This window comes from Biomphalaria glabrata, chromosome 13 (genome assembly GCF_947242115.1).
Source record: "Biomphalaria glabrata chromosome 13, xgBioGlab47.1, whole genome shotgun sequence".
Taxonomy (NCBI): Eukaryota; Metazoa; Mollusca; class Gastropoda; family Planorbidae; genus Biomphalaria; species Biomphalaria glabrata.
Window position 1 is genome coordinate 32,369,419 of NC_074723.1, and position 20,964 is coordinate 32,390,382.

Consider the following 20,964-nt stretch of genomic DNA (forward strand, 5'->3'; position numbering starts at 1 on the left):
TCCACAACTCATGTCCGGTACCCATTAGAGCTGGGTGAACCCAGGTGCCCAAATATCCAGAAATTAAAAATCCCAGTCTTCACCTAGATTCGAACCCTGGACCTTACCGCTCAACCACAGTCCTTCCAAAAAAAGGTATGGATAAATAATATGAAACAATCCAGTATCAAGCACATTGCAGGAAGTAGTTCACACAATTATATTAAACTAAGTTTAGGGTCAACAACAAGACACCTGAAATACTGACCACAATTAGTTTCATCAGACTGGTCACTGCATTCAAATCTTCTGTTACATCTGGCACGTAGGGGTACACACTGCCCATTATCACAGGTAAACTCAGTCGCTTCATTACAGCCTGAAAAATTCCATTACAAATACTTTCAAAACTTTGGGCTATAGTGATACCTAACCATAGAGCTAATGTATCAACATCAATTCTTAGTAACCTGGACTACTGGCTACTAAATTCCAATTCCCCTAGACACTCTAGTATTTAAAAAAAAAAGAAACAACAACAGAACAATTTCTTATGAGGCAAAAAAACAGCAACATATTGTTGCACAAGATGGTGTTTCTTCATTACATGATTCTGTCTTCTTCATCATTCTCCTTTGTAACAAAGAAGAGGTGAATATAACAAGTCCTAGATCTAAGATGAACTGCTCTGTGGTTTGCAAATATCTCAGTTCTTTATAGAATTTTTGTGAGGGATATTTTAGAGCCAGTGCAATTGACTAGACTTATATGTTGGTGATTATCATTCTTTAAGAGTGCCATTCCTCAGTGAGTGATGTGTTCCTACTTCCAGGAGCATGATTTGTCATGTATCATTCTGCTTTGCCCTAAATATGGAAAAAACCTATACAAGACTGTACTTGCAGGAAGCATCATTCTGCTGTAAATTGACTGGTTTTAATTTTGATGATTTCTTCACCTCTTTAGGCATGAGTGATTTTTAACTGCATGCCACTTGTCAGTTTGTCTGCAATTTTGTTTTCTTTGATTTGTGTGTCACTGATAGTCCATAAAAAAAAAATATTTCTTTTTTGTTGTTATTAATCACAGCACAATAGGATATAGATGTCTTGATGCTGTTCATGGTTTGAAGGAAGAAAATGTATAAGGTGAACATGTGAGATTTAATTGGGGGAAGTAGCTGCTAGAGCTCTCACTCTCCTTTCTGTTATCAAACTGAGAGATAACCTGTGTAGCAATACCTTCATCGAATTTTTCTTCTTCTATAAGGCCTCTTCAGTATTTAATGGCTTCCTTAGATTAATCATGAGTTGACATTCTGACCTAATGGTTCTGGTGTAAGAATCGTCCTGGTCCATGCCTGTTTGTTGGAAAAAAGCCTTTCCAGCGATCAATAGGATAATGACCTCTTTGGTGCCGATTCCCTACTGGATTTTATTTAAGGTGTAAAAATAATGGATAAAATATCTATCTCTCCAGTTAAAGGAACTACTTACGACAATCTGATTCATCCGATCTGTCACTGCAGTCATATCTTCGATCACAGCGTGCCGATAGAGGTACACACTTGCCGTCTCCACATGTCAGCTCGGTTTGTGGGTCACAGCCTATAGTGTTGGTAAAAGTATTTAAAAAAATGAATATAACTTAAGAGTTTGGTTATCTGGAAAGCTTACATTGCAAAAATCCCCAAAGTTCAATGATTTTCCAGATTCGTCCTGTAAAAAGATAATTACTTACCACACTCTAACTCATCTGATCTGTCACTGCAGTCATATCTACGATCACAGCGTGCTGATAGAGGTACACACGAGCCATCTCCACATGTCAGCTCAGTTTCTGCATCACAGCCTGAGACAATGTTAGCAAAAATACATTTTAAAAACTTCATGACTTTCTATTTGAAACAAATGTGTTAAAGCAATACTCCTCTGTGTGACATGCCCAAGCTGAAGATTGCACTTAACATAACTCTGACTGTCCCTCTTGTAGTGAGACTACTTACCACAGTTCTCCTCATCAGATCTGTCATAACAGTCCCCATTATTGTTGCACCTGGCACTGGCGGGTACACACTGACCGTTAGCACAACTGAACTCCAGTACCTCATCACACTCTGAAATATTGCAATGTCAAAAAAAAAAACGTTTCTAAATAGGTCCAAGATACAAGTTTTTTATTTATATTATTTTTAATACACCAAACACATTCTTTGAATTTAAAGCCAAAAGCTCAAGATTGTTCTACATCCTTATGTACAAATGATCTCAAATTCAGACTTCTACGGGATTGCATATTTATTTTTCCCCTATTTTTTTTGTCTGTGTGTGTGAAATGCCAGTGACAGATTTTTGTGGCGACAGCTTGCCGCCCAATGCTCCAAACGTTAAGTCTAAGTAAGTGTGAAATTTGGCAGTCATTAAAAAAATGACATTTTAAAAACTATGAATGAAACATCCATATTACTAAGCTCAGCACAATAACTTACCACATTTAAATTCATCGGAATAGTCTCTGCACTCTCTAATCCTGTTGCATCTTGAGGTATTTCTAACACAGCTTCCATCAGAGCATGTAAACTGGTTCTTTTTGCAACCAGCTGGAAAAGGAGAAAATAAAACGATCATTATTTATAATCTAATTTCTAATAAAATCATATTATTTAAAATAAATACTGAACTGCAAGATTTCTCTATTCTTATTTATTTCTAGCTAAAGCTGATTTGCATATTCAATATAGTTAGCTTGTTTGATAGCCTAATGCTTGGAAAACATCAAAATTTAACTAAACACTGTTCAGATGGAAATTAACAATGTACACAATAGTGTTTCAACTTCAATGAAATAAACATATACTATTATACTTTCGGTGACCTGAATCCTGGGATAACAGCTTAACCTGATGTAGAAAAACCTACTTCAATGAATTCTATTTGCATGTTTGTTTTACAAGTTTCAGATGTTCCTTCAGATTTGAAGACAATCTATTTCCTAATCCAAACCTCCCGCAAGACGATGGGGGGTTGGCAGTGGGTAGGTTTGAACCTGGGACCACCTATGCGCATAGCGCTTACTGCACAACCAGGTAGCCATACTTATTCAAACTACTATACTCAGCAGTTAAAATGTCCTAGCCAAGGTTTAAGCCTACGCACAAAACCATCCATATACCAACAAAGTGGACAATGGCATGCGACTTTCTTGAACAGTGGCAAGGTTGTGTATTTCTAGATCTACATGTCTTAAATATGGTTTAGCGCTACCCTACTTCTGAGAGTCACAAATGCTTCAATTAGTCTAAGCCATAATAAACCCCAGAAAAAATAAGCTCAATACTAATGAGAATGTAGGAATTTTAAAATGATAAGACCAAATAGAGCTCTGAGCTCCTATAATGGGTTACTTCATCAGAACTATTACAGGTCTTTGGTCATCTCACACCCCATTCAATAATAATAATAATTATACAAAATATATGTATAGTTCATTGGGAAGGGATGACTAAGTGACTTGTGCTGAAAATGTTTATCTAAGTGAGGAGGATTCACGCTGTTAACAAACATAATGTAAGCAGTAAAGCTTATGGCACCGTGATAAAATAACAAACATAAATACAAAGAGTTCAAATGACAAATTGACACCATGCTAATAGAGCCTGAGTAAGTTAACATTCTTATTTCTCAAAAGTTATCGGATGGGAAGAACTTTAAATAAAACTGTTTTTTGTTTTTGTTTTTTTTTTACTTACGACATGATTGCTCATCAGAACCGTCCAAGCAGTCATCATTGCCATCGCAGGTGTAATCAAGGTTAATACATTTTTTCTCGACATTACAGATAAATTGATTTTCTGCACATTTGAACTCTGTAAAATAAAGTCAACACAACGTCTCTACAAAGAGAATTGGAACTGATAAAATTTTGAATTTTTAATTATTATAAACTCTTTCTCTCCTAATCGATGATACCATCGTTGATTTTGACCTCATTAAATTAAATTATTGTTTAATTTTTTAAACTTGACTTTGTGTTATATAAAAAGAGCATGCATTTTCCCTTTAATTCTATACCAAATACAACAGTTTCTGATAACAAACAACAAAGCTATTGAAGCCCAATCATAACAGGGGTAGTGAAATAGTAATGAGCAAATGAAGAATTCCTTCAAAATGTGGAAAAATAATTGTGGAGAGAAAGTGTTAATAATAATTAATATATAATAATGGCAATGTCTTCAATGCCCAAAAATTTCTATTGTTACAGTTAATGAAGAAATGTAAATTTGATGATAAATAGAAATGAAAAAAAAATCTTAAGTTTGCAAAGATGACAAGTATACAAATAAATATTTGCTATAAAGGATAAGAATAAGTTTATTATAAGCTAAAAAATAATTATAATACAAAATATTCCCTTCAAGGTTAATTTGTAACTACTTAAGTTTTAAGATATCAGATTTATAAGACTTGTTAGTCAATAACACAATTTAGACAAATCTACCAGTTTTAATGCTGTCCAAAATGAAAAGTAAAAAAAAAATAATTTTGTTTTATAAGACCTTAACTTTTTTGTGGCTGTTAAAGGTGATTTTTTTGTTTGTGATTAATCATTGTGCTTGTGATATATGACAAACTGTCTATCCATGGTCCCATGAAACATAAACATCATCTAACCTGGGAAACACATATCTAGAGGAGCTTCACTTGTTATAAAACACCCTATGGCCTCAAGAAACAAACTTCACCTAACCTAGGAAACATATATAGCTAGAGGCGCTTCATGTGTTAGTTTTAAGTTGGATAGTTTAGGTGGATTCAGTTCTTAAGACCAGTATGACAGAGAAGAAGGTCAGGTAAAACATCACAGTAAAACAAGTTGCAAATGTTAACTTTGTCCTTTCAGAGCTCGCTGGATAAGTAACTGTGCGCAGTCATTCAGCACACAGTATATAATACTTAACCAGTTTTAATCAAAATATGAATCTTTATACCAATTCACCCACACCCAGATGATAAATAGTAGCGGGCATCAAACATTTGATGTAGTCTTAATAGTGAAGTGCACAAGGAAGTAGGAGTGAATCAAGTGCAATAAGAATGAAACAGTGACGTAAAGAAGTGAAGTGCATTAAAGAATCAGCCAAAGAGAAAATAAATTGCAATAGGAACGAGACTAGTGCAAAAGGAACTAGCCAATCCATAGTATTCATCATTTCAATAATATTGAATAATAATAATATTGAGCAGTATAGTTAAGTCAATGTTAAGCGGGGGGGGGGAGGTTAACGCAGGGCTAGTAAACTTTTTTTTAAAGCTAATATTTGTATGGGATTGGGTGCTGGTAACTGGTTGGAGACCAAAGCAATAAGCTCAAGTCCATTCTTTCAAGGAAACTTCTGACCCCCGGTAAGTAAACCATTCAGATTTGATGCTGGAATGTGGGGACAATGTATGGGGCAGGAAAGTTACTACCAGATAGAAACATCAGGATAGGAGAAATGGGGGAAGGGGAAACAATCAAGAAAGTGTTGATAGCTGGTGGCCAAATGTTCTTGATGACAGAAGGTTCTAGACTTTTTGGAATAAAATGACATTTACTTGGTAATGACTCATGCTCCACTAGTTTTTTTTATTACTGATGGTGATAATGATTCCATATTTCGATTGTAACTAATAAATAATATTAAGTACTGCAAATAAAACGTGTAAATTATATTCAGAATTATAGATGAACCTGTAAATCAACATACAATGTACACAAGCAATGACTACCTACCACATAATTCATCTGAGCCATCCTCACAATCTCGTTCACCATTACATAATTGTTCAAATGGTATACACTGTCCACTAGTACAAGTAAAGTCTGTCTCCTGGCAACCTTAGCAACATACAAAAATGAAAGTCTAGATCATGTTTATTTCACCTTGATATGCTCAACCTTGCAACCATTTAGCTGTAAATGGTTAAAGTGGTTAAGGGGGAACATTGGACATTTCTTAAAAGGAACCTAAGTGTCTTCTTTGTAGTAAAAAGGTGAATTGGATCATTTATTGTTCTCAGTCAGCTTTTCCTGTATACATGACTGTAAAAATCATGCATTCATGGTTTCAAACATGTAAAATTTTACCAGAGTTTAACACTCATTTGCACTGTAAGTTAATCCAGAGTTTAACACTCATTTGCACTGTAAGTTAAGCCACAGTTAAACACTCATTAGCAATGTAAGTTTAGCCAGAGTTAAACACTTATTTGCAAATAGTGTAAGACAACAATGGAATGTAGCAATTAAACACCTAAGGCACCTAGTAACCTACAAAAAAAAAAAGAATATAAGGTGTGTTGTAAAGATTTATGGTCCTGCAACTACTAATCCATGAACAAAACTAATATAAATTTTATAATGTTTTTGCTTAATAGTAATGGCAATGGTAAATTATGTCCAATATTGTAATTCATAAATTATTTTTAATTTAATTCTATATTTATTATTAAGTTAAATAGCTTCCTTGCTGAGAACTTAAAAAAATATTAAGAAAAACAAAAATGAATATAATATATTAGGTGGCTCTAATAGTATTTTAACAAAAAGAAATAAAAAGGGCACACTGTAATGTGTAATGAACTTATAAAAAGGATCACACTATAATGTGTAAGGAAATAATTTAAAACACACTGCAATGTGTAAAGAACTTATTTAAAAAAAAAAAAAAAAAAGACCACACTGTAATGAACTAATAAAAAGACCACACTGTAATGTGTAATGAACTAATAAAAAAAAGACCACACTTTAATGAACTAATAGAAAGACAACGCTGTAATGTGTAATGAACTAATAAAAGGAGCAAACTAATGTGTAATGAAGCCACTAAAAAGATTTTTACATTTTTTTTTATCAACATTCAATTTTAGGTTGGTCTCTTTTTTGTAAAATGTACAATTAAATATCTTCAAATAGCTTATGATAGCCTTAGTGTTTATACCTTTTATGGATGTGTGTTTAAAGTGTGTACAAAAGACAAATTGATTTGTATATTTTTAGGCTGAATCTGGTACCAGTAATATACTTTTTGAAATTAGACTACAAATCATTTTAAAACATATTTATGCTAAAAAGCAATACCAGTTAAAGCAGGGTATAATCATGAACAAAGTTTAGACCTACGTTTGCAGCCAGTTTCGTCGGATCTGTCAGAGCAGTCAAGTTGACCATTACATCGTCGACCCTGGTCAATGCAGCCCCCAGAGGCGCAACGGAACTGATCTACCCGACATGCTACAGCAGCATATGCAGCCAAACAAACAGAATGAAACAAAACATTGGTTGTTACATGCCGTGCATAAAAAAACACATGCAATTATGACACTAGGAAAAGAAGATAACAATGAAATTAGTTTACTTTAACTCAACAATTATCATAGCCTTTACTTTAACACAACAATTATCATAGCCTTTACAAGTCACCAATAGACTTATCGGAGAAGTTTTTTAGTATTCTATAACTTTATTTTCAAATAAAACACATCATAAACTTTGACATGGATGATACATTTTTTTTTAGCTGGTAAAAACAAATTTGCCAGGTACATACAGCATTCCATTTCATCACTCTTGTCACGACAATCATGCCGGCCGTCGCAGCGCCGCCGCTCATCAATGCATCGCTCCTCCCTCTTACACTTGAACTGATTGGCTTCACAAGTGAATACTGATTTAAAAATGTTACCATCTGGTTAGCTGAACAGCCTTCCATTTGATCAAAAAAATTAGTTAAACATAGGCCCTAAGCTAGACACAATTTTATAACTAGTTTAGTTTTTTTTTTTATTGTTTTTTTTTTACACTGGAGAAACATAACAAAAAGAAAATAAAAGAAACAGTGTTGGAAGTAATTCAAAAAGTCAGAGTGTGTCACACTGTAAGTAAGTCACATGGACTATGCAAGCTATAAGAGAATGGGGAAAAAATGACCACTTGATCAGAAATGTCAATGCCGAAAAGCATAGGTCAGTGTGACAAGAGTGAGTCGCAATGGCCACCTACGCTAGCGAAACATGGAAGTCATCCTTAAAGGTTGAAAAGAGGCTAAACATCAACAAAGATCAATAGCTGAGAAGAATGCAAGGAATAAGAGATCATATCACCAATAGAGAAGTTCTTTCTTGCACTGGCACTCATCCCCTTAGTGAAGCGGTGGCTGAATGTTGAATGAGATTCGATGGACATATCCTTAGGTTAGATGAGACACATTGAACGAAGTCAGCCATAACATGAAAGCCGAAAAGTGGAAAGCAAAAACAAGGCCATCCATGTGTCACACATTCTAATAAGACCTAAAATCCATGGGCAGCAGCTGGTAAGAGGCTGTGGGAGTTGCCTAAGACCAATCTCTGTGAACACTGCAGGGGAATCTGAGTAAGTCTAAATAGGTCAATAAGACCAATTTGTGTGAACAACGCAAGAGAACCTACGTCTGACTATGTCTAGAGATCTACAAGACCAATTTGTGAAAAAAGCACAGGAGAACTTCTGTCTAAGTACGTCTAAAGAGGTCAGAAAACAAAAGATGACATCAAGGATTATACAGGCTTAGTCTTAACAGATTGAATAACATCAGTAGACTGAGGAGAAATTTGTGAAAGAGTCTGCAATTGCACCACCGAAACTTTTACAGAGTAACAGAATAAGAGAGTGGATAAAGAAATATAAGTATTATAGGAATCAGTCACGGTAATTAATCTTTTTAGAGGCTTTAAGTATAACACATAAAGTTTTTCTATTATAATTGTAAGATGCCCCAGCAATAACTGTTACTTTCCCTTTACTGTAAATTGGTTCAGCTATTTGTTAACAATGTCTGGTTTATTGTATTTCTACATATAATTGTTTTTTCCCAACAGGATGGCTGCCTGGTCGTGCGGTTTGTGCGCTGGACTGTCGTTCTGATTTATCGACCGTCGAGGGTTCAAACCCTGCCCGCTCCCATCCCCCGTCGTCCTGCGGGAGGTTTGGACTAGGAGGTAAACTATCTTCAACTCTGAAGGAACATCAGAAACATGTAAAACATTTTACAACATTTAACAGTAATAATTTTCTTTTAAGCCATTAACAGATAAATTACAAATTACAGATTATTTAAAAAGCGCAGCTTAAGATATTATTGAAAACACCTTATTATTCATATACAAAAATTGTACTAACTATAAAATTATTTATAAAATTGGACCTTGGAGGACTACAGCCAGATTAAATCCACGAGAAACATGCTGGGAAGTCGCACATGTGTAACTTCCAGAATCAGAAATCTCTGCTTGTCGAAGGTAAAGCTCAGAAAGATGGTACTCCCTACGATCATGATGCCTGATCTGGATCCTGTTGAGGATGTTCCCGCTGTATGATGAGATATTGATTGTATCGTCTTTATACCAGTAAATGTTATTGGATCTCTCCAGCCTGCCAGTAATGTTACAAGTCAGTTTCACCTGCGTGCCCACAATTGCTTCCTCTGGTCCAGTGATAAATATCTCTCCTTGGGATGCATTAGCGATAGGATTTAAATTTCAAACATTTTTTAGCATGCAAACGTTGACCAGTGGCTGCTTATGTTTTTCAGATTTAAAACAAAAAAAAACACCCCTTCCCATTTTATGGTTTGAGAACAACTGTTCTACTAATAGCTAGCTGCCACTGGGCAAGTTTTTTGAAAACACAGACAACATAATCAGTCAAACAATTAGCTTCTGGACTTGAGAAATTGAAAAATACAGATTTTGTTTCTACAATAACATGTTGTTTTTATTCACTGAACACAACAAATGGTTAACAAAATATTAAGCAGTTTTGTATGATGCATAAGAGGATGAGATGCAAGAAAATTTGACAAGTATCAGAAGTCAATCGGCATGCTAATGAATTCATGCACAATCAAGACTTTAAAATGCACTAATTTTTATTAATACATATTGTTTTATTTATTTCTTAAGATAAACTTGACTTATAATATTATATCAAAATACTGGAAGTGTACATAAGTAGAAAGAAGAAGAGACAGAGAAAGGAATAGACGGGCCTGCTATGAGGAAGATTCTGTACAAGGCTAAATACAGAGAGGAATGGAGAAGGATAATCAACAGATCTTGTGTGGGGCCCCAACAGTACAACAGACTAAGGGATATTCCTAGTACTGTACACATAAGTAGGCCAATTCAGCAGACAAACATGGTAACAGAGCGGAGGCTAAGTCTTTATTAGTTGACTTACCACAGTTCTCTTCATCTGAGCCATCATCACAATCCTTGAATCCATCACACTTCATTTTCAGGGAGAAGCACTCACCATTACACTTAAACTGTTCCTCAGTGCACGCCATTGGCTCTGTCTCTATGTTGAATTACAAAAAAGAAAATATCAGTAGATACAACAGAATGGTAACTCTTTGGCTCTGAGTTGAATAACAAAAGAAAATATCAGTAGATACAACAGCATTTTTATCTTTAACTGAAAAGTGTACCAACTGTAATAACTACTAATACAATTTAATTGGCTTTTTTTTTGTTCAATTAAAAACTTACAAAGCTCTAGGGGGGAAAAAAATGCTTAAATATCAGGAGCTATGATTTACTGAGTTCATTTTAGTAGCACAGGATTTTTCCCTGTTACAACTACTATTAATTCAATCTTAAGACCTTCATAAAAAAAAGCAATCAGTAAAAGACAGAAACTGCTTCTATGGTGCTGTGAAAAACTAGTGAAATTTGTGACCCAAATCTTCCTTCTTTTATAATGGAGTAAGGAATAGTCTTGACACCTTCCACACAACCCCCTTGTCTCTTTTAACTCCAATACCATCTTATACATGTATTTTAACCCTTTAGGATAGAAGACTTAAAAGTAAAGGAGCAATTATACATAAAACATTAAACCATTGTCTTCAAATACACAAACTAAACCTAATAAAATACTGTTACGATTCTCTCTCTCTCCTGGCCAGGCCTTCTGTAAACAACTGCTCATCACACAAAACATATAACTCAAGAACTTCACAACAAGAATTCCAAATAATGGGCTCCTATAATAATAAGTAAATAAAAAAAGCCAATACGACACAAGTGGCAACACAATAAACTACTACAAATGTTACACTGTACATCACCGTACTGCCGTACTAAACTCAATTGTCTCCTTCTCTTCCTGGACTCCTACGTTTCACTTGAGGACTCCACCAGGACTGACTTCATGGCCGACTAACCGTCCCAGTCTCCTCGCTGTCCTGCACTGAACTGCACTGCCTTACACACTGTCTCTGGTCCACCAAGGCTTCTGATCACATGACCATAACACGGGTCATATTAACATGTAAAGTTCATATCAGTACTGTCCCTTGTCCACAGATATAGCACGCTAAACTGTATTACTGGCCTGTGTCACATGTATCAGCTGATTGTACACAGTTAGCTCTATCGCGCCACCAAAAGGGTTACAACAATACTCAGAAAGACACAAAAGATAAAGGCATATTTCTTGTTCCATATGCTAGGACAAATCTGTACAAATGCTCCTTCTTCCCTAGTGCTAATAGATCATTTAATGGGTTGCCTGAATCAGTCAGGAAAACCACCAATGACTTGGCAGAATTAAAGTTATTGATCAACATGCATTACTAGATTGACCTAGGAACATGAAGTAACATTTGTATTTCATAAGATAGAAGATAGATGTAATCAAAAAGGATAGAAATATTTGTTACTTATATTAAAAGCAAACTGATGACCTACCATCACAGGTTTCTTTACGACATGTACCATCCTGACAGCGGACATAATCAGGAGGACAGGCTGGAAGTACTGTTGGGAATGTTGGGCCAGAAAAGAATATAATTACATCATAATAATCTTTATTATCCACAAAGAAATGTGTCTGACAACATTTTATAACATGTTATGATCTACTCTTATAATGTTAAATTTATTAATAGCTTTGTAAGGAATGTTACTTTAAAAATGCTACTACCCTCAGCAAGCTAATTAGATTTGGCTACTTACTACATCGATCTGGTAGTTCATCCGATTTGTCCTCACACTCTGGAATACCGTTACACTCTTCATCTCTTGGAATGCAAATCGGCGTACCTGTGTAGCACTGAAACTCTTCATCAGAACACTGTCTTTCTGTAGTTTCTACAAAATGACATAGAATCAACTTCAGAACTTCAGTAAAAGGCACAGGTACCTCTTCAGAACATGTGATCTAAGGGGATATGGGATGTGAAGCTTATCTGTTTCTTTGGCCAATGGTTAATAAGGGTGTCATGTGGCCAGCAATGTGACCAACCGCCTTAACTAAACCAATGTAAATCATGTACCAATTAGAATTGCATGGACTCATGGGTATCCCCAAATCAAATCCAAATATCTTCACTGATATTTGAGCTAGACACCTCTCTATGCAGAAGCCAATCACTTTACCAGCTGACCACCACAATACATTGAATACCTCTGGAGTCCACAACATTTAATTTTGACACTTGTCTCCTTTACCAGCCCCACCAGCTGATAACCAAAAGCTCAGAGATTAGCTATGAGATGAAAAAAAAAAATTATTTTTTTTTAATACCTTGACAAACAGCACCCTCATCAGATCCATCTGGGCAATTGACTTGACCATTACACTTCAGTACCCTCTCAATACATGTTCCATCATTACAGCGGAATCTTCCCTCCAAGCAATCTGAAAGAGGAAATGTCAAATCAATTAGATTATGTGTGACTATGACACTGATGCAAGTCAAACACAAATAAAAACCTTCTGATACATTTCAAACATTTGAAAGTAAAAAAAAGTTTAAATAGGGACCCCTATCAGACCTGCAATCTATGGGGGCAAATGATAAAAGGCTCATTAGTTTCTCTGCCCGATGGTTGAGGAGGTTTCCATGTGGCCAGAACTGTAACAGACCTGAACTCTCACACACAAGTCAGCAGAATTCATTTTATTTATCCATATTTTCCCTCTAATTAATTATACATTTTCCATTTTATCTCTCTGGGGCATTTGAAAATCCATCCAGAAGTTCAATATTCCAGTCTTTACCAAGATTGAAACTTAAATGGTTGATGTTAATAGAATATTAGTTTTCAGTTTCTATTGGACATGAATCAATATCTCAATGCTAAAATATAACATCTTGTTGAATAAAAGAAAACCAACTTAAGAACATATTACAAGATAGAGCTTTTTGTTGCCAACACAGAAACCTGAATTTGGGATAATTGAAGTTTTAAGACATTAAGAACGTAAATAATAAAAATGCTAAGTTCATAAAAAGGACACAAGACCTAGGGGGTCACTTATGACTCATCTATTTTAATTTTTTTTTGCCCTTGGTTTTATATTGAGTCATTTGGACAGCACAGGGACTGATTGCCTTTAATATGATGAAATTCAAAAATAGAAACTTCTTCCACTAAAAAAAAAATTCAGAATTATCCAGCCTATCTCTCCATTCTCTGATGACATTTCTATATTCATGTCACATCTATCAATACACTGCATTGTGCTATTTAACCACAACGAAACATGCAACTTTGAGGTGAAAACTCCTCATTTTAATTTAAAGTAAATAATGTTACACAAAAAAACTATTGTGTAACTCTCAAAACAATGGAGTCAAAGCAAAGCCACACCTAGAAATACTTAGGTCCCAAACAATGGGCTATGTATGGGCCAGTCTGTCTCCCCCCCCCCCCTTTCCAAACACCTTTTTACACTGTTTACATGTTTGTTTACATTTTTGCAACGGCTAGAAGGGATTCAGTGTCTACCCTAAAAGGTACAGAGACCTAAAGTTTTCATTCCCAAGGGAAAATGACTAGGATCCTGTAAGTCCACCCCTGGAGGCTGGCATGGTCAAAGTTTTGAGAACAAGCTTTAGATATTGAAGTGTGATTCAAGTTTAACATGAATTCATTTACGCTTATAAGAAAAAAAACCCAGTCATTTTAAAGTAGAACCTGAGCTCAGGAGGGAGAACATTTTTAAAGCAATGATGCGTAAAGATCTAAATGAATGAGTTATATTTGAACTAACCACAAGTACGTTGACAGGTGCCATCATCACAGAGAAAGAGGCCACGAGGGCAGGTTGCGGGCTGTGGAGCTAAAAAAAAAAAGGTAGTTAAAAACTGACATATGTATAGAGTATGTAAAAATATGTTACAGGGCAGACTGTTAAACTGGTCAATAAATATATTATATACGCAATACCTACCACAGTCTTTTTCATCTGATTCATTGTTACAGTCAATTTGTCCATCGCAATAGAGGTCTTGTGAGATACAGTCATCTCCACAGTTAAATTCATTTGGCTTACACGTTAATCCAATTACTAGAAGTCAATAAACAAAAGTATGAAAAAATTTTAAATGTGTTAAATAATCTTATCTGTTTTTGTGTGAGGGCTCTTTGGTAAAAGTAGAGAGAAAAAAAATATGGTTATCAAGTAGATTTCAGACATTATGAATTCTATACTACAATGGTTTCAGATATTAAAATTCTTATTTTTGTTAATTTCTAAAAAGAAAAACTTTCTATGTTCATTTATAGTTTATTTGTGTGCCTCACCTGGAATAGTGGGCCCAACCTCATAGTCCATAACAGCTCTTAGAGAGAATGTAGCATTGATGGTGTTGTAATCAATGTTCTCCAAGTTGATCAAGTTATTGTTTTGAGTTATATCATCATCAAAGATCTGTACAGAGAGCATAACGAGAACACAATAACACAATGAGTATAGGCGTGACATATAAGAACAAGAAACTGATGGACAAATATCAAACTAAATATGCTCACCTCGATATGAAAGTTTTGATACAGCTCGTTGGAAGACAGTATGTCATCAGCAAGCTGGGCTTGGGCTATAACGTTATTGGGAGTGGTCCTTGGGTAAAAAATGCCTATAAAATCTCCTTTTTTGACTGAAATAGGATTAGTGGACACTTCCCTTATACCAACAGGTGCTGAGGGCAGTTCAGTTTTTGAGATTAAGTTGAAATGAGAATCAAATAAGTCTTGTCTCCACACGCCAACATATGCAGAACCTGAAATAAGATGAATAAATTTGCAAATATCAGTGATTTCAGCAAATAACCCTTAAATCTTTTAAAGGTCCAAAACACATAAGAAAATCTATTTTTATCTATTACATAGATGACATATATTTGCTTTTAAATTAGTGTTACTTGGCTGGAAGGTGTTCACATGTGAGTCAAGTTTCCCTTTCAGACCTTGCAATTTATGGTACAGATTAAGTTCATCTGTTTCTATGGCCGACAGTTAACGAGCAGGATGTCATATGGCCAGCACAATGACTAGCCGCCTTTACTTTCCCCAACTTAAGTCAGGTACCCATTAGCGTTGGGTGGACTAGGGCGCCCTAAGAATCCTGAAATTCTTAGTCTTCACTGAGATTCTAACCCAGGATTCCAGGTTTGGAAGCCAAGCGTTTAATCACTCAGCCACTGCGCCGCTTGTTCACATGGGATTTAGCATAAAAAGGTACAGAGACGCATAAGGCTTTCATTAAAGAATGTAGAATCAACAGAAAAATTAACTAAGAATCTGGAGGTGTATTTCACACTAAGAATAAGTCTATTGCAAGGCTATAAGAAAAAGAAACTAAAAAAAAGCTAAATTACATAAAAAACACTAGTGTTTTGAATGTTATTGTTTCAAACTAATAATCATCATGAGCCTACAAATACTGAGAAAATGTCTAATGCTGTACTTCTTGTTTGTTGGTTAAGGCAAATGGAAATAATAACAAATAAGTATAAACAGCAGTGCTGTTGGTTTTATTTTAGTTCTTTTCATTTTCAATACAATTACCTCATCTTCTGGAGGCGCAGGGGCTGAGCGGTAAAGCGCTTGGCTACCAAACCGGGGTCCAGGGGTTCGAATCCTGGTGAAGACTGGGATTTTTAATTTCTGGATCTTCGGGCGCCTCTGAGTCCACCCAGCTCAAATGGATACCTGACATTAGTTGGGGAAAAGTAAAGGCGGTTGGTCGTTGTGCTGGCCACATGGCACCCTCGTTAACCGTAGGCCACAGAATCAGATGACCTTTACATCATCTGCCCTATAGACCACAAGGTCTGAAAGGGGAACTTTACTTTACTATACCTCATCTTCTAGTGAAAATATGAATCGTGAGTAACATAACCAAGGTTTAATAAGGCCTTTCAATGTCCTGACAGATTAATCTAAGAGATTTCAACACAAACACACTCATTTTATAAACTGTATCATTTCTATATTTTCTTTAAAGACTAGTTAACAGAATAATCATTCTATTGTGTGTATTTTGGTCCTTTTTTTATCTTTGAGAGACTGATGTATAAAGACTGTATAGATAATAAAATTATATAAATACAAAAACTATGATGGAATTAAACTTTAACAATTCAATTTTTTTAGGGACAGATTGCTTAGTGAAATATATTTACTGTGGTTTTAACTACTTACCTTGGGGTTTGAGTCTGTAGTACTCCCAACCAACTATGTTACCATCACAGGGGAAGACATTATTAACGAGAAGATTGGCCCAGTTGTTGCCACTTCTAGGTAAGTTGTCTGGATTACGCCCAACATGGGACGGACAAGAGACTTCAGCTGAGGAAGTAATGCCAATGGATAATCAGTATAAAATCTCTCTTTTGTTAACTCTTTCTCTCCATAATTATTTACCCCATTCTGATGGAATCAACGTTTGTATCGTCAGTTAGGAGAGAAAGAGTTTAAAAAATATCTAAAACAGTAAAATATTATATTATAGCGCTGTGATAACATTACTGACATTTCTTGTAAGGAAGACAAAATATCTCAGCAAATAAAATATATTTATTATGTTTTCTTAGCATAGCTTTAATGGATAATTTACAAAGCTTTGAAGGGGACAACAAAGAATCATTTCTTCATACCACGCTAAATGCTTGTTGTGTATTTATAAGACAATATTTTAAAATTTTAAGTTGTTTCCATATATATATATATATCATGTTCAAATCTACTACTTAGTATAAAAAAATTAAATAACAAAATAAAAATTGCACCTTAATATAGAAACAAAATGTCATTGAAATCAAGACAAAATAATCAATGGTATAAGCTTAAAACCAAATGTAAACCCTACAAAAAAAAAAAAAAAAAAATAATAATACACGTAAACAAGTTATAGTTGTGCGCAAAAAAGAAAGAAAAAAATTACCTCATACTATGTGGACTCCTTTGAAAGCATGAGATAAATAATGTAAAGAGTATTAAATGTTTAAGAGTCAAACTTCTGATAGCCCAGTAGCTAGGTTTGCAAGTATAAAGTCAGTCAAGCAAAAGAACATAAATATAACTGAAGTAATTAAAGCGAAAGATTGTTGGATTCCTATGAGGAGATTTTGGGTTTTTGTATCCCTTCTCTGATCATCAGTTAGCTTATTCTAAGGTGCTTTTGTTATTATGGTTGCATCGAATGTGGTAAACAAAAAATGTTGAGATAATTTAAATCTTTTTTTTGTGTGTGAAAATTGTGTAAATTAGTTTAACTCTTTCTCTCCTGACAATACCAACGTTGATTCCACCAGAATGTGGTAAATAATTACGGAGAGAAAGAGTTAACATACAGTTTTTTTTTACATAATGACAGGGTAAGAATTTCACTTGACGAGGTTTGAATGAATGATTCTCTTTAAAATATTTCCTTGTCAACTTTTGTATTCAAGTATTTTAATACATACTTTTGTCAAATGTGTATTTATATATCTCTATCATTAAAGCTTGTTAACTTTACAAGTCCATATTGCCAAGAATAGAGAGCTTCCTTTTAGTTAAAAAAAACAAACTTCTAAACTTCTAATTAGACTGGAGGGCCCTAGTCACTATGGCTTTTGAATTACCTAGATTTTATATCAAACATCTCTACAATGCTTTCAACCCAAGCATTTTTCTAACCAGGGGAACGAGTCCTCACAAGTTACAAATTTCTGACTTCTCTAATCAAAATATTATTCCTTATTTAAGAATAACATCTTGTCATAATACTCAAATACCATAAAAACAAGATAACATTATGCACAATAAGAACTGCCTGGACATGCAGTTTGTAAGCTGGACCATCGTTCGGACTTATCTATGGTCCCTGGTTCAAATCTGCCCACTGCCATCCCCTGTCATCCTGCGGGAGGCTTGTAGTAGGAAGTAATTTTTTTTCAGCTCTAAAGGAACATCCAAATCACGTAAATCATTTTACAGACAATAAGAACAGTAAGAACAGCTTGGTATTAAAGGGGATTCATTTCTATCCATTCCTTCCTAATAAAATGACCAAATGCAAAATCTGACAAACAGAAATACATTTTTAAAACAGAAATTCGTCTTCAATAATAAACACAATAAAATTGATAGAAAAGGACTCTCCCGTTGTTAAATATCAATTAAAATACACTTAAAACTGTTTGAATACTCATTAAAATTTTCTACTGATTGTTTTCTTCTGTTATTTTTGTATTGAACATTGCATCATAAAAGACACACAAACCCAGCAGCTCTGATTGCAGAGAATGTTTACTTCATCTGGTTTTAGACTATTGGTTAAGTAGTGTAATTTTGGCCAGTTTAAGATTTTTGGCACATCTGCACAATTCTGGCCATGTCCTGCTATACTGACCAAACCCCTATACTTTCAAGATAAGACAAAGTTACAAGGATATGAACAGTCCTCAAATTATGCTTAAGAATTTAGAGAGTCTCCACCAGAATTTATGCCCTTTGAATTTGCAGTCGAGCTGTCAGCCACATACCTATTATGCCCCAATGGTTTTGTAAAACAATTTAAAACCTTTTTATGCACTTCAAGGTAATTTTATGAAAAATGCTCATAACATGACTACTTCTCATTTCTAAATTGATTGTTAGATAGCTATTGACTTGCAAGTATATAGCCCAATTTAAAAAAACTACAGTCTTTTTTAATGTGCAACTAAAAGCAGATGCAACATAAGTAAATAATGCTTACTACAGTATAAATATAAATCACAGCATTTTAAATAAAGAGCTTTTCACTTATAGATGATATTAGGTCCAATCATCTAAGTCTTGTTAGTAAAAGTAATCAAAGTTCATGTTATACCCGAAAGCAACTTACAGATCTAAATGTGAGAACATTTATCATATTATTAATATAACTTGTGGATTTTTTTTTTTCATTTTGCTAACAACTAGAAAAAAGAAACTTGAAAAATCTTATCTTTAATCTAGGAGTCCTCCACAATAAAGGTCAAAGTGGAATCACCCAGACAATTATTTACACTCTATAAAATAAACTAGAATGAAAATATTGGCACCATAATCTTGACTAAGTTACAAATTGCACTTCATTAACCCTTCTTAACAATATTATGTTATATTTCTTTAAAATTTCATAAAATTTTACAAAACAAAAACATCTTTTAAAAGCCTAAACCATACAGCCCACCAATCTCTAAAAAATAAAAAGAATTGAAATATAAGTCAGTGAATTTGTCTCTACTGTGCGGTGCCAAACTCACAGCAATTTTGTTCATCTGCTCCATCAGGGCAGTGCTTCCTTCTGTCACATGCAAGAGTTCTATTGATACAAACTTTGTTTGCTGAGCAAAAAAATTCTCTGGTAGTGCAAGGATGTGCAGGGACAGCTTGGGTGTAAGAAATTGTAATTCAAAAATATAAATACTTTTAATTTAAGGGTAAAGAAGTAAGAGGTCAATCTTTGTAGCGCTAGTCTAGATGTGTGAACTAAAATTTAAAAACATGTTTTTTGTAAGATTATGACTACTCGTGGACTCATTTTGAGAAACCTATTCATTTTTATTAAACATTATTGTTACACTCTGTACTATTTAAGTGATTACTAAAAACCTTAGAAATGACAAATTAAGAGAGTTAAAAAAAAAGACATACAAGAACAAGAGCATTGCACTCATGCTTTTCATAAAATAGACTTAGTATGGTATGGGCTCTGGACTGTCAATCAATGGTCTCAATGGTCCTTAGTTCGCTGCCATACCCAGCTGTCCTGCAACACCTTTGGGCTATCTGAAGAAACATCCGAAACATGCACAAAAAAAAGCAAACAATCCAATTTAATTAATCTGACCAAGTTGGGGCATGATTCTTTTGGTCCTATTAACCAGATTCAATTTTAAAATAGGATATATGTACTTTATGATTCAGTCCCAATAAGTGGCTGGTCTAATTAACTAGATTTTAAAAAAATGAATGCTTTAGTTTCATAACATAGATACTAGACAAGCATTTTTTCATGACCAAATATACAACCTAAATGTAATTTACCAACAGCAAACAAAAAAAATACCATGTCTATTTCAAAGACAGAAACTTACAAATTTTGGAAAATGTAAATCCCTGGCCACTAACAGTTTGGTTTCCAATTCTTCCCCTTCTTACAGAATCTAACAATGTGTCCCGTATTTCATCTTCAGTAGCTTCACCTACAGATCCAAGGTCAAATGTCACTAACAAACCTCGGCTGAAAAAATCAAAGAAAAAAAAAAAGTTAAAATGAATCAAGTACAGTTGTCATATAACATGGAGAACTGTGGACCATCCCATCTTTGTTATTAACATGTTCAGCATTCAAAAAATTTGCCTCCAACCAGGCATAGTATATGGTCCCTAGACTTCTTAAAAATGATGAACTCATGTCTACCTTTATCAATAACAGATATATGAAAATAGGAAAATTATTAAAAGTCCTAACCTTCTGAATTGAAATATATTAATCATTCTAAATGACTATTTGAAAGCTGTAAGAAGTAAGACTATAATTAAAGCCCATTTGTTCAAAATTTATTTTGGTTCCTACTATTTAATACATTATGGTATGGGTATACAGTTAACAATATTCTATACATATATGACAGATTCATCCTGCATACAAGGA

The 20,964-nt window shown here is 34.4% G+C and overlaps 1 protein-coding gene across 4 annotated transcripts in view; it reads right to left on the reverse strand.

Annotated features, from left to right (window-relative positions):
• Window positions 1–20,964, reverse strand: part of LOC106052673 (basement membrane-specific heparan sulfate proteoglycan core protein-like) — a 161,726-nt gene that overhangs the window by 85,440 nt on the left and 55,322 nt on the right. For 2 of the 4 annotated variants that reach the window (XM_056007475.1, XM_056007473.1), the window contains exons 5-25: window positions 20,405–20,550; window positions 19,571–19,696; window positions 16,497–16,643; window positions 14,826–15,073; window positions 14,598–14,724; window positions 14,245–14,361; window positions 14,065–14,133; window positions 12,592–12,705; window positions 12,020–12,155; window positions 11,754–11,839; window positions 10,240–10,359; window positions 9,206–9,508; window positions 7,571–7,687; window positions 7,144–7,254; window positions 5,755–5,859; window positions 3,728–3,844; window positions 2,468–2,578; window positions 1,985–2,095; window positions 1,720–1,830; window positions 1,476–1,586; window positions 248–358 (exon numbers count right to left, since the gene is read on the reverse strand). In XM_056007475.1, coding sequence (XP_055863450.1) covers window positions 248–358; window positions 1,476–1,586; window positions 1,720–1,830; window positions 1,985–2,095; window positions 2,468–2,578; window positions 3,728–3,844; window positions 5,755–5,859; window positions 7,144–7,254; window positions 7,571–7,687; window positions 9,206–9,508; window positions 10,240–10,359; window positions 11,754–11,839; window positions 12,020–12,155; window positions 12,592–12,705; window positions 14,065–14,133; window positions 14,245–14,361; window positions 14,598–14,724; window positions 14,826–15,073; window positions 16,497–16,643; window positions 19,571–19,696; window positions 20,405–20,550 — 2,744 coding nt within the window. The remainder of the gene's footprint in view (window positions 1–247; window positions 359–1,475; window positions 1,587–1,719; window positions 1,831–1,984; window positions 2,096–2,467; window positions 2,579–3,727; window positions 3,845–5,754; window positions 5,860–7,143; window positions 7,255–7,570; window positions 7,688–9,205; window positions 9,509–10,239; window positions 10,360–11,753; window positions 11,840–12,019; window positions 12,156–12,591; window positions 12,706–14,064; window positions 14,134–14,244; window positions 14,362–14,597; window positions 14,725–14,825; window positions 15,074–16,496; window positions 16,644–19,570; window positions 19,697–20,404; window positions 20,551–20,964) is intronic. The other 2 variants (XM_056007472.1, XM_056007474.1) reach the window with 2 other exon arrangements.